The sequence below is a fragment of the Macrobrachium nipponense genome, chromosome 9, assembly GCF_015104395.2.
Source record: "Macrobrachium nipponense isolate FS-2020 chromosome 9, ASM1510439v2, whole genome shotgun sequence".
NCBI classification, from domain to species: Eukaryota; Metazoa; Arthropoda; class Malacostraca; order Decapoda; family Palaemonidae; genus Macrobrachium; species Macrobrachium nipponense.
In genome coordinates, this window is record NC_061110.1 from 22,965,164 (window position 1) to 22,980,581 (window position 15,418).

The 15,418-nt window shown below is 42.7% G+C and overlaps 2 protein-coding genes across 2 annotated transcripts in view; one reads left to right on the top strand and one right to left on the bottom strand.

The window, feature by feature from the left end:
- The window catches only part of LOC135218031 (Bardet-Biedl syndrome 7 protein homolog), a 197,305-nt gene that overhangs the window by 16,722 nt on the left and 165,165 nt on the right, over positions 1-15,418 (top strand).
- LOC135218582 (Bardet-Biedl syndrome 7 protein-like) lies at positions 6,895-15,189 on the bottom strand. Its single transcript, XM_064254994.1, has 4 exons — positions 14,966-15,189; positions 13,532-13,655; positions 12,984-13,098; positions 6,895-7,105 (listed from the first exon to the last, which is right to left on the bottom strand). The coding sequence occupies exons 1-4, from the start codon at positions 15,065-15,067 to the stop codon at positions 6,895-6,897; spliced, it is 552 nt and encodes a 183-aa protein (XP_064111064.1). The 5' UTR covers positions 15,068-15,189.

The following is a 15,418-nucleotide window of genomic DNA, read 5'->3' on the forward strand; positions in this document are numbered from 1 at the left end:
TTTCTTAACATACCAGAAAGGAACTATTATAAAAAAATCTTTATGCTTAACCTTTCAAGAATATGATATTTATCAATTGCACAGCATGTCTAACGTCCCAAAGGGGATTCAGTGTTATATCCTGATACCTTGTCAACATTTCCTGCTGCTCACTGTAACATTTGGCTGTAAAATAATGAAATGGTTACTTCTCTGAAGATCATGAGTAACTTAAAAATGATATTGTAATGATACAATTAAGTTTGTTCATATACTTACCTGGCAGATATATATATAGCTGTATTTTTCCGAATCCGACAGAAATTTAAACACTTACGACACACGCAGTGGGAGTCAGGTGGTTAGTACCCATTCCGCCGCTGGGAGGCGGGTATCAGGAATCATTCCCATTTTCTATTCATAATTTTTATTTCCACTGTCTCCTGAGGGGAGGTGGGTGGGTACTTGATTATATATATCTGCCAGGTAAGTATGAACAAACTTAATTGTATCATTACAATATCATTTTGTTCATGGAACTTACCTGTCAGATATATATATAGCTGAATCCCACCTTTGGTGGTGGGAGTAGACAGAATAGAAGATTTTAGGAAACATATATATGCAGATAATTGATATCTTGATTCCTTACCTGTTAGCATACCTGACTTCGTGGTTACTGCCGCATAAGTCTGCTTGTGCTACTAGAGTTGCCAGCAAGGTAGAGACCTATAAAGCTGGTGCACTCCAGATGATCTGTCAACAGGGGCGAGACCACGACGTGACTAGACCATTGACCATACAAATGAGGGCAACGAAGTAAAACCAAAACCACCTGGCGTAGCCTACCAAAGTATCCCACATAGACTAAGCTAATGGAAGGGAGATCCGCCGCAGGCGGTCAACCCACAACCATAACACAAGTTAAAAACTCCCCTAAACCATTAAAGGATAGGATGAGCGCTACCAATTCCTGCCCCCAAAACAGTGTCTGCAGCGACGTATGGTCCGAGCGAGTAACAATTTTCGTATGTTGCTTTCACCTCCCGCAGGTAGTGTGAAGCGAACACCGAATTGCTTCGCCAATAAGTGGCGCCCCAAAACCCATATCTTTGATTGCCATATTTTTGTGAAAAGCCACCGAAGTAGCAATAGCCCTCAACTCGTGGGCTTTTCACTTTCAGAAGCTCCATGTCACTTTCACTACACTTTTCATGGGCTTCCTTAACCGTACTTCTTAAGAAGAACGCCAGTGCATTCTTCGACATCGGAAGATCTGGTTTTTTCACAGAGCACCACAAGTTCTCCGAAGAACCTCTGCATGCTCTGGTTCTCTGCAAATAAAACTTGAGAGCCCTGACAGGACACAGGACTCTCTCAGCTTCAGGTCCCACTAGCTCCGACAACCCTTTGATCTCGAACGTCCTCGGCCAAGGGTTGGAAGGGTTCTCGTTCTTTGCTAAGAACATAGGACTTAAGGAACAAACTGCACTATGATCCTTTAAACCCAATATGCTTGCTTATGACTTGAATTTCGCTAACCCTCTTCGCCGTCGCCAGAGAGCGGTTAGGAAAATGGTCTTCTTAGTAAGATTCCTAAGCGAGGCTAAATGGAGCGGTTCAAATTGACTCGACATGAGAAACTTCAGTAGTACCACGTCTAAGTTTCCACGATGGTACTTTAGGTTGGAGAACTTTCACAGTCTCAAATGATCTAATGAGATCATGAATGTCTCTATCATTCGCTAAGTCGAGTCCTCTATGTCTGAAGACCACAGAAAGCACGCTTCTGCTAGCCTTTAATCGTGGGAACGGCTAGTTTCGCTTCTTTCCTAAGGTGAAGAAGGAAATCTGCTATCTGGCTCACAGAGGTTGAGGTGGAGGAAATGCCCTTCCTTTCTGCACCAACTTCTAAAAACAGCCCACTTTGATTGGTAAACTGCGATTGAGGAGGGCCTCCTTGCGGTGGCAATCGCCGTTGCCACAGGTCTTGAAAACCCCTCGCTCTGGCCAACTTCTTGATAGTCTGAACGCAGTCAGACTCAGAGCGGGGAGGTTTTTGTGGTACCTCTCGAAGTGGGGCTGTCTGAGTAGATCTTTCCTTAGGGGCAGAGTCCTTGGAAAGTCTACTAGGAAGGACATCACCTCCGTGAACCAGTCGACCGCTGGCCAGAAGGGGGCGATGAGGGTCATTCTCGCTCCTTCTGATGCAGCGAACTTCCTCATTACTTTCCCGCCCGAGGATTTTTGAATGGGGGAAAAGCGTAAATGTCTAGTCCCGACCAATTCCACAGTAGGGCGTCTACTGCCACTGCTCCCGGGTCCAGAACTGGGGAGCAATACAGCGGAAGTCTCTTCGTTCGGGAAGTTGCAAAAACGTCCACATGAGGACGTCCCCACAGCTTCCATAGCGGCTGGCATACTTCCTGATGAAGGGTCCATTCCGTCGGCAGAAGCTGTCCCCTTATTATGTGTTGCCGAACTGAGAAGGTCCGCTCGCACGTTTTCCACGCCTGACACAAATCTTGTCAGAATCGTGACGTTTTTGCGACTTCGCCCAAATCAGGATATTCCTCGCGATGACGAACAGAGAAGGAGAGTGAGTTCCCCCCTGTTTCCTGAGGTATGCCAAGGCTGTGGTGTTGTCCGAGTTTATCTGAACCACTTTGTTGGAGACTTCCTCTTGGAAGAACCTTAGAGCAAGGTAAAACCGCTGAAAGTTCTTTTAGATTGATGTGCCCGGACACCTGTTCCCCTGCTCCAGGTGCCTGACACTTCTCTCCCTCCCAGTGTTGCTCCCCAACCCGTGGAGGACGCGTCGGAGAACAACACTAGTCGGGGTTCCGAGCTCGAGCGAAAGTCCTTCCGCAAGCTTCTTTGGATCCAATCACCATTTGAGGTGCTTTTTCACTTCTTCCGTCAAAAACAAGACCTCTTCTAGATCCTGTTTGCGTGACCAATTGCTTGAGAGGAAGAACTGAAGTGGTCGGAGGTGCAACCTTCCCAGAGAAAACAAAACTTCTCCAGTGAGGAAATGGTCCCCAGCAGACTCATCCATTCCCTCACCGAGCATGTTTCCTTCCCTAGAAAGGCCGACACTTTGTCCAGGCATTGAAGTTGTCGCCTGACCGGGACGGAAAAGCCCGAAAAGCCACTGAGTCCATCTGAATCCCCAGATAGACTAAGGATTGAGAAGGAGTCAGATGCGACTTTTCGAGATTCACCAGAAGTCCCAGGGACCTCGCTAACGACAGAGTCGTGTGAAGGTCCTTCAGACACCGGTCTTGCGATGAGGCTCGAATAAGCCAGTCGTCTAGGTAGAGAGAGATCCTTATTTCCGCAAGATGGAGCCACCTCGCAACGTTCTTCATAAGAACGGTGAACACCATCGGCGCCGTGCTGAGACCGAAGCAGAGTGCCCTGAATTGGAAAATCTTCCCTTTCAGGACAAACCGCAGGTATTTCCTTGATCGGGGATGGATGGGGACGTGAAAGTATGCGTCCTGAAGGTCTAAAGAGACCATCCAATCCCCCGGTCTTAAGGCTGCAAGCACGGATTGAGGTGTCTCCATCTTGAACTTCTGCTTGGTAACGAAGCGATTTAGACTGCTGACATCCAGAACGGGGCGCCACCCCCTGACTGCTTCGGCACTAGGAAACAGACGTTTGTAAAACCCCGGAGAACCTCCGGTCGAAGACCTGTTCCACTGCCTGCTTCTCGATCATTTGATCTAGTAGATCGTGAAGCACTTTCTGCTTTTCTCCTTGATACGAAGGAGACAAATCCTTTGGTGTCGAAGACAGCGGGGGTAACATCAGGAAAGGAATTCTGTACCCCTTCTTGACGATGTCCAGAGACCAAGCGTCGGCACCTCTCTCTTCCCAAGCTTCCGCGAAATGTAGAAGCCTGGCTCCTACCAGTGGCTGAAGGACTTCCCTCTCACTTCTTGCTCTTGGAAGGAGCGGGAGTCTTGCCTCGAAAGAGCTCATCCTCAAGGGGCTGGCTTCGAGGAAGAAGCGGATCGAAAGGGCTTCGATTTCTTCAAAGCAGAGGACCCAGAAGACGAAAGTAGTAGTAGTCTTCCTAGAAGACTGTGCCAGAAGGTCTTGGGTTGCTTTCTCCTGGAGACTGGCAGCTATGTCCTTTACCATAGACTGGGGGAAGAGATGTTCTGAGAAAGGAGCGAAAAGAGGATCCGCTTTTTGCGCTGGTGAGACCGACACTTGCAGTAAAATTGCAAAAAAGTGCTCTTTTCTTAAGCAGTCCCGTGCTGAAATGAGCAGCCAATTCCTCAGAACATCCCTGACGGCCTTTGTCCATGCAAGACAATACACTGGACAGCTTCCCAGACTGATGGAATCAGAACTCCTGGACCTGGCATCCAATACTCCAAGGCACCAGTCAAGAAAATTAAAGACCTCTAGTGTCCTGAAGAGGCCTTTAAGGTGAAAGTCTAACTCACTATGCGTCCAAGAGACCTTAGAGGAAGACAGAAAAGATCTTCTGGCGGCATCTACAATACTACCAAAGTCTCCTTGAGCTGAGGCTGGAAGCTTAACTCCGACGTTTTCTCCCGTCTCATACCACATACCAGCTTTGCCACAAAGTCTTGAAGGTGGTAAAGCGAAAGAAGTCTTGCCTGAAGCTTTCCTATTTTCCATCCAATCATGGACCTTTCGAAAAGCTTGCTTCGTAGAAAGCGACTTCTTCATTTTCACAAAGCCCGAGATCTTAGCAGCTTTGGATGACGAAAACTGAGAGGGAGGAGTACGTGGAGCTTCAGGTTGGAAAGTGCTGTCTGCAAAGACTGACTGTAGCAAACGAGTCAAAACCTTGTAGTCCGTCGAAACTGGAGCCAACTGCTGTTCTTCGTCCACTTCGACGAAAGCGTCACTAATTTCCTCTTCAGACACTGGAGAAGTCGGAGGAAGTAAAGAAGAGTCACGAGCTTTCTCAAAAGAGAAAGAGCGGCGAACAGGAAGAGTTCCCGCTTCCGCTTGCGCTTGCGGAAGTGGAAAACTGACGTCCGTAGGCGCGCGCTTGGCGTCCGAAGCCAATCTACTGGCGCCGACTGAAGCGCGCTCGACCGCAACAGGTGTACACCTGGCGTCCACTGGCGGCGCGTCTGAGCGTCCATGAGGTGCGACGACCGAGCGTCCACTGATGCGCGCCGAGCGTCCACTGGTGCACGCCGAGCGTCCACTAAAACGCGCTGAGCGTCCACTGGCGCTCGCGAAACTTGCACCAAGTCACGCTCGGCGTCCACTAAAGCGCGTTTGACTTTCACAGAAGCGCGCTCGGCATCTAAAGAAACGCGCTTCTTATCAACAAGTTTCGTAGCAGCGGAAACAACCGCTTCACGAGAGCGAGAAACGAATTTCTCGCCTCCTCTAGAAAGTTGCTGGGGAGCAGAACGAACTCTAGAGGGAGACTCAAACGGAGAGAGAGACGAGCGAGGAGAGGGAGAGGGAGAACGCCTCGACCTCTTCACAGGAAGATTGTCATCCTTCTTACGGCGACGTGGAACAGTCTCTCTCGAAGAAAAAACATCTCGAAGTTGCTGCTGAAGACACTGGAGAATCTTGCTTGTAGGTGAAGCCTCCTTTTCTGGGGAGGGGCTGATCCTGTGAGCAGGCGAGTGGCGAGGGGACGCCTTCTTCCTACTCCCAGGAACCGCCACTTCACGCACCTTAGAGCGACTGCGGCGCTCGAAAGAACATCTAGGAAAGACTCCGCCTCCGAATAATCCTTACGCTTCTTCTGCGGAGGAAAAGCAGCAAACAACTTGGACGTGAAGCGTCCCGAACGCGAGCCGTCCTTTTCAGCGGACGTGATGCGGTATGAGAGCTCCACCCCTTGCGCGGGCGGGGAGGAAGCTTCAGAAGAAGAAAAGCACTCCTTGAGAAGACGTGCACGCGCACGCGCACGCTCCTTGGCAGTCTGGGTAGGTTCGTCAGAAGCTGCCGAAGAAGGCACGCCAGATCGGTGGGGGTTCCTCGTAACCCTCCTTCGACTTTCGACATGCTCTCTCCCCGTAATCTGGGAGTCAAGCAGAGGTCTAGGTCTAGAGGCGGAATGAGGCCGATCTGACGCACCCTCCACTACACAAGGGGCACTTTCACTGCACTTCTCTTCACTTTTGCTCTGCAGATGCTAAACACTTTTGATTCTAAGTTACGAATCGATTCAAGAATTAGCGATAAAGTATTACCTTCTACCGACACTGTTTCAGGGGCCTGAGGCAACACTACAGGGGTAGGAGCATAATCTACAGAAGGAGGGGTTAGCAGGAGAATAATTTAAATCTTGCCTACCTGAAACACTCCTGGAGGAAGACCTCCTTAACCTATCTTGCTCAAGTTTCTTAAGATAGGTTTCATACGCCTTCCATTCCGACTCTGTTAATCTTTCACACTCCTTACAACGACTTTCAAACGTACATTCATTCCCCCTGCAAACTTTACAAACAGAATGTGGGTCTACTGAAGCTTTCAGTAGCCTACCTCTACATTCGGACAAATAGAACAAAATCTAGCGCTAGCAGAACTAGACCCTGACATCTTGATCAAAGAAAAATCAATACCAAATTCAAATCAATCCAAAGTCAACGTGTGCCAAGCCACCGATCCAATTCAGATACCAAAGAAAAACCAAAAGGGATACTCAAGTAGCTAGTAAGTTTCCAAAATCTGGACGGAGGTGCTGCAAACAGGTGTTTTCAGCACCGGCGACAGAAAAATTATGAATAGAAAATGGGAATGATTCCTGATACCCGCCTCCCAGCGGCGGGAATGGGTACTAACCACCTGACTCCCACTGCGTTTGTCGTAAGTGTTTAAATTTCTGTCGGATTCGGAAAAATACAGCTATATATATATCTGACAGGTAAGTTCCATGAACAAATATAAGAAACACTAATGTAAGAAGACAAACCCTACTACTGAAAACTGGGAAATATTATATTTTTGGTAAAAAGAGCAACGAAAATAGCTTACCTTTTCTGCAGGAAGTGAAATAACATCATTAATTTTGTCAGGAGCCAGGAAGTAACTAGCATCTTGACAGTCATGATAATGATTGTATATGTGGTTGCCACACACTAACAAATCACTCCCACTTATGTGCCTGTCAAACAAGATAATATCATCACAATCAAGGTCATAACATTTTACAAAAATCATCAAAGAATTCAGGGTTCACAGATGGAAACAATTTACAAATTCCTATAGTGTCCAGTCTCAGGAAATAAAATCAGTTCCTAAATTCAACTGCCAGGTTAATTGGCAGGTGAAAAAGAAGGGCACCTTGTCTCATTACCAGACAGCAAAACTTAGTTGTCTACATCTACACAGAACATCAGTAAGATCAAGAAAAGGAACTCCTTACAAAAGTAATTCCAAAACATAAAATAATTTCTATCTTCCATATACAAAATCCTTGTCGTTTTTCTTAAGCCTTAACAAATTTCTATAACGTAAAAATAATAGGTTTGTAAATATGAAACACAGTCATTTTGACTAAATTCTGAATGTCCATATAACCTGCAAGACTTTAATTCTACTTATGCCAAATATAATTGTTGAGAGAGCTGTCACGTGATACTGCTCCTGGGGATAACTATGAAGTGGGTAAGTGCCCATAACTAGTCATGATCTTTTGTACTGTTTCTACTTGAATGTTTTAACATACATTCTATACCTGTAGATGTTCCCTTGAGACATGGCACTGCTGTAGTGCACTTGTCAGAACTGTCTTATACCAAGTTTGCTTACACGTGTTTCAAACACCAAAACTAAATGCAGACTCATGTTGTCTCAAAGGAGGGTAGGATATTCTAAACCATCATATTCCATTTATTAACATGAAATTTCTTTTTTCACTGCAGTCTCAACATAATATTATAAATATTGAGAGTCTAATTTTCCATCTCTGTCTATACATATGCGATAGAATACTACTTAGTTAATAGGTGCCCAAAATGTATTCCTTTTGCCACACTGCTGTACTCACCCACCAAAATAAGCTTATCAAGTGGTTCTCAGAAAGCTTGACCTTTTGTTGCTTGGCTCCACTGAATGCTACCTGACTCATGGGAAGCTGGAGTTAGCAAATACCTCCTGCACCATTTGGGCATAAACTTCTCTGGGATTACATTGTCTTAAAAGAGATTATCATATTAGAGCTGAAGGAGACTGCAACTCAAATCCATGAATCTATCCTTTGTTTTAATGACCTCTCTCATGCAAGTAATGGCAATTGACCACATCTCAAGAAGCTATGATCTCACACCTGATAAGAAGCTCCTAAAGATAGGGCTCTATTGCCATCACTTGTAGCACCACACCCAATCACTTAAAAGATGGAGGCCAAGGTTCTTCTTAGTAGTAGTATACTGAAATTAAGAGCAACTTGAGAAGGTACTGGCATCTGAAGATATCTTCCTATTTGCTGGCAGAATCCACAAAAACCCAAGGCAAATTTAAGTGTTCTTGTCAACAAGGGCTTATAAGACTACAGTAGTAACCGTTCTTTTTCCCATTGTTACATTTTCACAAGTAACTGAATACAACCCATAATTTTATGAACATGGCCAGGATTGCACCATGATCCCATTTACGTCTCATGATTCCTTTTAGTTCAGCATCCCTTCATGTTCTGAGTCCTCACAAATTTCCTGATGAAGAGGCCTTGCACCTAAGTAGCTACTCAGGATAATGTGAAATAATGGGTGTATGTGGAAACAAATATGTAGATTCTTTAAACTAAAATAAACTTATTCACATACAAACCCAATACTTTACCTGACAAACATTACCCCTCCTCCCAACTCCAAAATGCAGCTAGTTCAAACCCTTTTTTCTTTCTTTAAATATTCAGCTGAAAAAACTTGGGGAATAGAGTCAACAGACTAGTATAAACTTAAAAGAAATGCACATGGAAATCAGCTGGTGAGACAAGTTACAGGAAAAGGTGACAATTTAGATAAATAAATATGAGGTGATGAAAACTTAAACCATGAGAATATGCAGTTTTCACCACTAAGGGCTGTCAGGAGCCCAGATGCAATCACAAAGGGAAAGGGAGAATTATTCTTTAGGGATATGTACAGCTGCAAATGTTACAGCATTTAAGGCTGACTTAAGTACTGAATCTGTATGTGAAAAAATTAATTCTATTGTTAAAATTTGATATTGTGATGGATCGAGAAATGATATTGTTATGATACAATAAAGTTTTGTACATACTTACCCAGCAGTTTTATACTTAACTATAGTCTCCAACTCCCGACAGAATTTCAAATTTCGCGGCACACGCTACAGGTAGGTAAGGTGATATACCCTCCCGCCGCTGGGTGGCGGGACTAGGAACCATTCCCGTCCCCTAATCAGATTTCCTCTTCCACCTGTCTCCTGAGGGGAGGCTGGGCAGGCCATTAATCATATATATCTGCTGGGTAAGTATGTACAAAACTTTGTATCATAACAATACCATTTTTGTACATGCAACTTCCCCGGCAGATATATACTTAGCTGATTGGCACCCTTGGTGGAGGGTAAGAGACAGCTAGATACTATATATAACAAAACAGGAAAACAACATATGTTGTAGGTTATAAAGAAAAAACCTTGGTTCCTACCTGAATGGGCAGGAGACTTCATGGATACTGTCTATGAGTCTGCTTGCCTCAAGAGCTTCAGCGAGGATGAGACCTGTGACCGATAGCCCTTCTGGATCGTGTCAATGGGGGCTAGCCCACTTACTTGACAGAGCCTTCTATTGGATCGTGTCAATGGGGGCTGACCCACTTACATGACAGAGCCTTAACCTGTATCATATCAATGGGGACTTGCCCTCTTACATGACAGAGCTTTAGGTATCAATATACAACGAGGAGCACAAAACCAATCCCGACCACCTGACCAACTCTAAACCGTGTTAGAGCTAACAATTGAAAGGGGTTACCACTTAACCCTCTTTCAAACAAATATAAAAACATAACACCATTAAACTAAACTAACAAGGATTAGTCTCAGCTCCCTGTCCCAGCACTGAAACTGCAGATATGTAGGGCCCAACAAGAAGCACTTATCGTAAGTCACTCTCACGTCTCTCAAGTAGAGAGAAGCAAACACTGATGCATCTCCAGAAGTAGAGGCTACAATATTGTTCAGCGACATATTCAAAAACGACAGAGGTGTCGCAATGGCCCTTACTTCATGTGCTTTAACTCTAAGAAGTTTAATCTGTTCATCATCGCACGTCGCATGCGCCTGTTATGACGTTCCTCATAAAGAACACCAGAGCGTTCTTAGAAATGGGTTTCTGGGATCTCTGACAGAACACCAGAGACTCTTTAGGTTGCCCTTAATCATCTTTTTCTTCTTTCCAGGTAGAATTTTAAGGGTCCTGACAGGGCACAGAGATCTCTCTATATCTCTTCCCACTAAGGGTGAGAGCCCTTTGACCACAAAACTTCAAGGCCAGGGTTTAGAGGGATTCTTGCTCTTCCCTAAGAACAAAAGATTTAAAATAGCAGATTGGCGACTCTCCTTTAAACCCTACTCTAGCATCCAGAGCCTGAAGCTTGCTAACTCTTCTAGCAGTCGCCAGCGCTAAAAGAAACAGACTTTCTAGTCAGGTCCCTGAAAGACGCCTGTTGAGGGGGTTCGAACTTGTCCGATACTAGGAACTTGAGAACCACATCTAAGTTCCAACTAGGCGGTCTAGAGTACTATTTCTTAGTCGTCTCAAAAGATCTGATAAGATTATGCAGATCTTATCCTCCGCGATATTCAGGTCCCTGTTCCTGAGCACCGCAGATAGCATGCTACAACAACCTTTAATCGTAGAGACTGCTAAGCTGCATTCTTCTCTTAAAAAGAGAAGGAAGTCAGCAATTATGGTCACAGAAGTATTGGATGAGGATAGTTTCTTCGTCCTGCACCATCTCCGAAACACTTCCCACCTCAACTGGTAGACTCGCAAGGTTGATGACCTGCGGGCTCTGGCGATCGCGCTAGCAGCCTTGCGCAAAAAGCCTCTCGCTCTGACAAATCTCCCGATAGTCTGAAGGTAGTCAGGCAGAGAGTGGGGAGGTTTTAGTGAAACCTGTCACAGTGGGGTTGTCTGAGCAGATCTCTCCTGAGTGGAAGAGATCTGGGGAAGTCCACCGTCCATACCAATACCTCTGTGAACCATTCCTGAGCGGGCCAAAAGGGAGCGACCAGAGTTAGTTTCGTTCCTGTTGAGGGGAAGAACTTTCACAATACTTCCCCCAAAATCTTGAATGGGTTAAACGCGTAGCCATCTATCCCTGTCCAGTCTAGAAGGAGTGCGTCTACCGTTATTGCTCTTGGATCCGAAATGGTGGAGCAAAAGTTGTACAGTCTCTTGTTCTAATTCGTGGCAAAAAAAAACGAAATCCAATCAGGAGGAACCAACAACAGATGTTGTCGGAACCGGCGACAGAGAAAATCTGATTAGGAAACAGGAATGGTTCCTAGTCCCGCCACCCAGCGGCGGGAGGGTAGATCACCTGACCTACCTGTAGCTGTGCCGCGAAATTTGAAATTCTGTCGGGACGTCGGGGACTATAGCTAAGTATATATCTGCCGGGGAAGTTGCATGTACAAAAATGAAAAATTCTACATATATCACAGTTATCCACAGTTTGTTCAGGCTATCACAAGCCTTGACTGATTTTACTTCCATTTCCTATTATATACGTATGTAAAAAGATGAGAAAAATGTTGAAGATTTTCTGTGATGGCGGTTTAATTTCCTTAAAAGATACAGCTTTGTCTTACGTTCAGGTTCGCATATATCTCTTGAATGAACTGATGTCATTACCCTTCTGTTTTTGTACAATTTTGTGTGGAATACACTTTTCTTAATTCTTATGCTTTTCCTTTTCCATTGTCTTCAGTTACTGTGAGTACAGTTTGACAAATTTTTAATCAATTTGTATTTTTTATAACTAACAAACCTTTGGTCTTAACCTTAAGATTATGAGAGGATTTCGAAAGCTGGTGTTTGGCTATGTCAAACAACTTTCACTTCCTTTTATTTAAAGGATGTTGCCCATAGATCCTCGAACACTTTTTCCTTGGGTCTGGTGGTGGTTGCTCAACAAGCGGTATAGCCCATCCAGTACCCCTGGCGGGTCAGTTAGTATCTAGTCTACGATGAAGGTATGAAAGTAGAATGAATGAGATGAGTGGTATAGTTTCTTTCCTACATTTTCAATCTACTTCTTTACCTACGAGCAATAAGATGAAGAATACCATCATAAGCTGGAACGGACTACTTACAGGTGAGTGAGAGCCTTGCTGTTATGGTAATTTTTTTTTTAAATCTTTCTTTTATTCCTTTACATTATTTGTATCCTCCTCATTATATGAACTGTACATATACTGCAAATTTCTCGGCAAATCTTTTCCGTTCTGAAATATTTCAAGGCACATTGGCAAAAAAGATAAGATACAACAGTAACTAGATGCAAAAAGTATAACGGATGATATGTTTTTGACATAGTAGCAATCCAATTCTCAGAGGAAAATCCTCTCAGAGCAAGACTGAACTGATTACCTGAGCAAAACAGAATAAATCCTATTATAGAGTTAAGAGAAGAGTAATTATAAAAAATTAATTATTATCAGCTTCCAGGGAAGAATCATCAGAATTCAAATAATAAAAATGGCAAATTTTTAATCAATTAGCATTTTTCATAGCTTACAAACCTGAGGTCTTAACTAAAGAATAATCTTCCAGTGCCAGCTAAAAACCAGTTAAAAACAATCACAGATTGTAAAGCAAGGAATCTGTGGCATCTGGCAACCCATATGTATATGAGGTGGAAGCTGTCACCAACCAAGCTTAAGACCTCGTGACGCATCAGTGTTTCTTTGTCCGCCTTGGAGAGTAGCAACATTGAACTCTCGTGTATGAACAAAAAGCTGTAAGAATGATAAAATATATGGACAAAAGTATTATCACAACTTACATAGACCTTATTTCCTCTGTTAAATTTGTGTCAAACCCCAAAAACTGTTTGCCTTTTTTAGTATAACCTCGGACTTCATTGCCTGATGACACAAATATTTTGTCTCGTACAGTACCTGCAAAAAAAAAAAAAAAAAGTTAAGTTTCCATCTATGTCCTTTTCAACAATTTTTTAGGTATACCTACTGGTCTTTTTCCTGCCACTTCCATACTTACTTTTCAAGTAATCTAGCAATGCAAGCATTCATTCTTCTTAAAAATGTCAAACATTTTGCTTCTTCTATGATAATCATTAACCATCTTTAAATATTTAGAAGATTTATGTCATCAAACCCAGGTCATATGTGTAAAGCAGCTCCTATTTCCAGACTGTAGCTTCTTTCATTATTGTGATAAAAGACTTAGTGCTGATGAATCTAAACTACTATGCTCCTTTCTCACCACACAGAAAAGGATACTTCCTGCCTGGACCAGTAGAGAGAGATTAACAAAAACTGATAACATTGAATCTTCCATGAACACCTATTTCTTTCAAGGCAGCCTACTAACCTAAAGCTCCACCAAGCTCTACACGTGTGATCAGCTTCTCAATATCTGATCTGAATCCCAGCTGAGGTTCTCCCTTTCTCATGGTAAACAACTGCACGAGGCCATCATGATCACCAACAACAACCTACAAAATAAAAATAGTTAAATTGCCATAAATCATTAAATGAGCTCTGAAATGTATTCTATTTAATACATTCCTAGTTATTTTTATCTATCTGAAGGTTTTTTTTTTTTGCATTAAATGCTATGGCTTTATGGAACTGTGTTAAGCATCCCCATTTGTATACATAGGTTAAATTCTGCTGTCAGCTGCTTCCCAGACACAGTAACAAGACCAACAGTCCTCACTTGATCAGAAATACCTTAGGCACTGCAATTGGTCGTAAAAGTGGTGCTAGTTAAGTCATTCCCTGTTCATCCATCAAGCATGCAATACTACCAGCTTTCTTTAAAAAATTGTTAATCTCCAATATTATTTTTTCAAATTTTTCCTTGCTAGGTTTTTTTAAAAAGTGTCCATCTTTTATTTTGTCATTATTTCCTTGCTTCCTCCAAGATTCTGTTTGGAACTCAATATATATCACATATTAATGTGTATATTTATCCTTCGCAGGGTGTACGTGACTTGGTACTTTCATAGTAATCTGGCAAACTTTTACATTTTTATTCTATCTATTTCATAGTAATCTAGCAAAGTGTTTCATTTTTATTTCATCTGAGTTTACACCCTCTCAGTGGAGTACTGTACATCATCTAAATATAAGATAACAGTAAACAATTGTACATTCTCTGCAAGTGCCAGTGTTTTGCTTAAAGTTAAATGAATTTTGTTTCACTTTGCTTATGTAGTTTTGTTCTTTTCAGTATCACTTTGAATAATGTTTTCTCTCCTGTGTCTTCAGAGAGCATGAATACTGGATTATCAGTGGTTATAGTATGCTAAGTGCATATTACTGTAGTTCCATAGTTCACCACAATCAAACTTGGTTTCCTCATCTTCTGTCATATTTTTATCCTTCGGTCACTGATAGAGGTAAACTGAATTTGCTTCTCTGCATTTTTCTTAGCAAGTCACCTGACCTAGCAAGGTTGTACAATTGAACATACCTGCACGATAGGATGCAGGTAACTGGGAAAGAACATTTAAGAAAACATTTAGTAACATTCAAGCCCTTTGCAGAGTTGTTAAAGAGTCCTGTTCCAATTAGCTTCATGCTGAAAGTTGTTTCCATCAGGTAATTGAATTGTTGAAGCAAGTGGTGCTCATATCCTGAACAATAAGGTTCAACAGAGCCACTCAATATTTACTTGCCAATAAGCAGTTCAGAAATTTTAAGCCTAGCTTTATCACACTTAATATTTATACTTATAAATGAGCCTGAAACCTTGTGAACACCCTGGCTTGTGCTGATATATCAACATTTTTAATTTTACCTTCTGCTGAGCTTTGGCACCGCTAGATGGCAGAACTCGTACACAGTGCGAAGATGTTAAGCCTACTTGCAAGTAGTCTACTCTTGTGAGATTAAGCTGCATTTTATAATTACAGTCTGGAATAAAAAAAATACAAAAAACATGAAATCACCAAATTAAGAGTTCATATAAAACAGTGGCATCATTATCATAACATTAATTTAATATAAAACAGATCCAAGATAACTAGAAACAAAAACATGTCAAAACTTCTATTGAAACATCATATAAAAGCATCTGAAAAAATACAGTAAAGATTACGTTTTTAAATGCTTAATTTATACTTACTTAAATGCTTATTTCAAAAGGGGCCCTGAAATTACAAAGGTAGAAAGCAAGGTAGTTTTATTGCTGTATCAACTGATTAATATGACAAATTTTTAACCAATTTGTATTTTTCATAACTTACAGCAC

Bases quoted from the DNA above. Each gene is read 5' to 3' on its own strand.
- LOC135218582 (XM_064254994.1), bottom strand. From the start codon at position 15,067: ATGCAGCTTAATCTCACAAGAGTAGACTACTTGCAAGTAGGCTTAACA. The intron at 13,656-14,965 runs GTAAAATTAAAA...TTTATTTTGTAG, and splicing joins GTGCCAAAGCTCAGCAGAAG to GTTGTTGTTGGTGATCATGA. The intron at 13,099-13,531 runs GTTAGTAGGCTG...TTTTTTTTGCAG, and splicing joins AGAGCTTGGTGGAGCTTTAG to GTACTGTACGAGACAAAATA.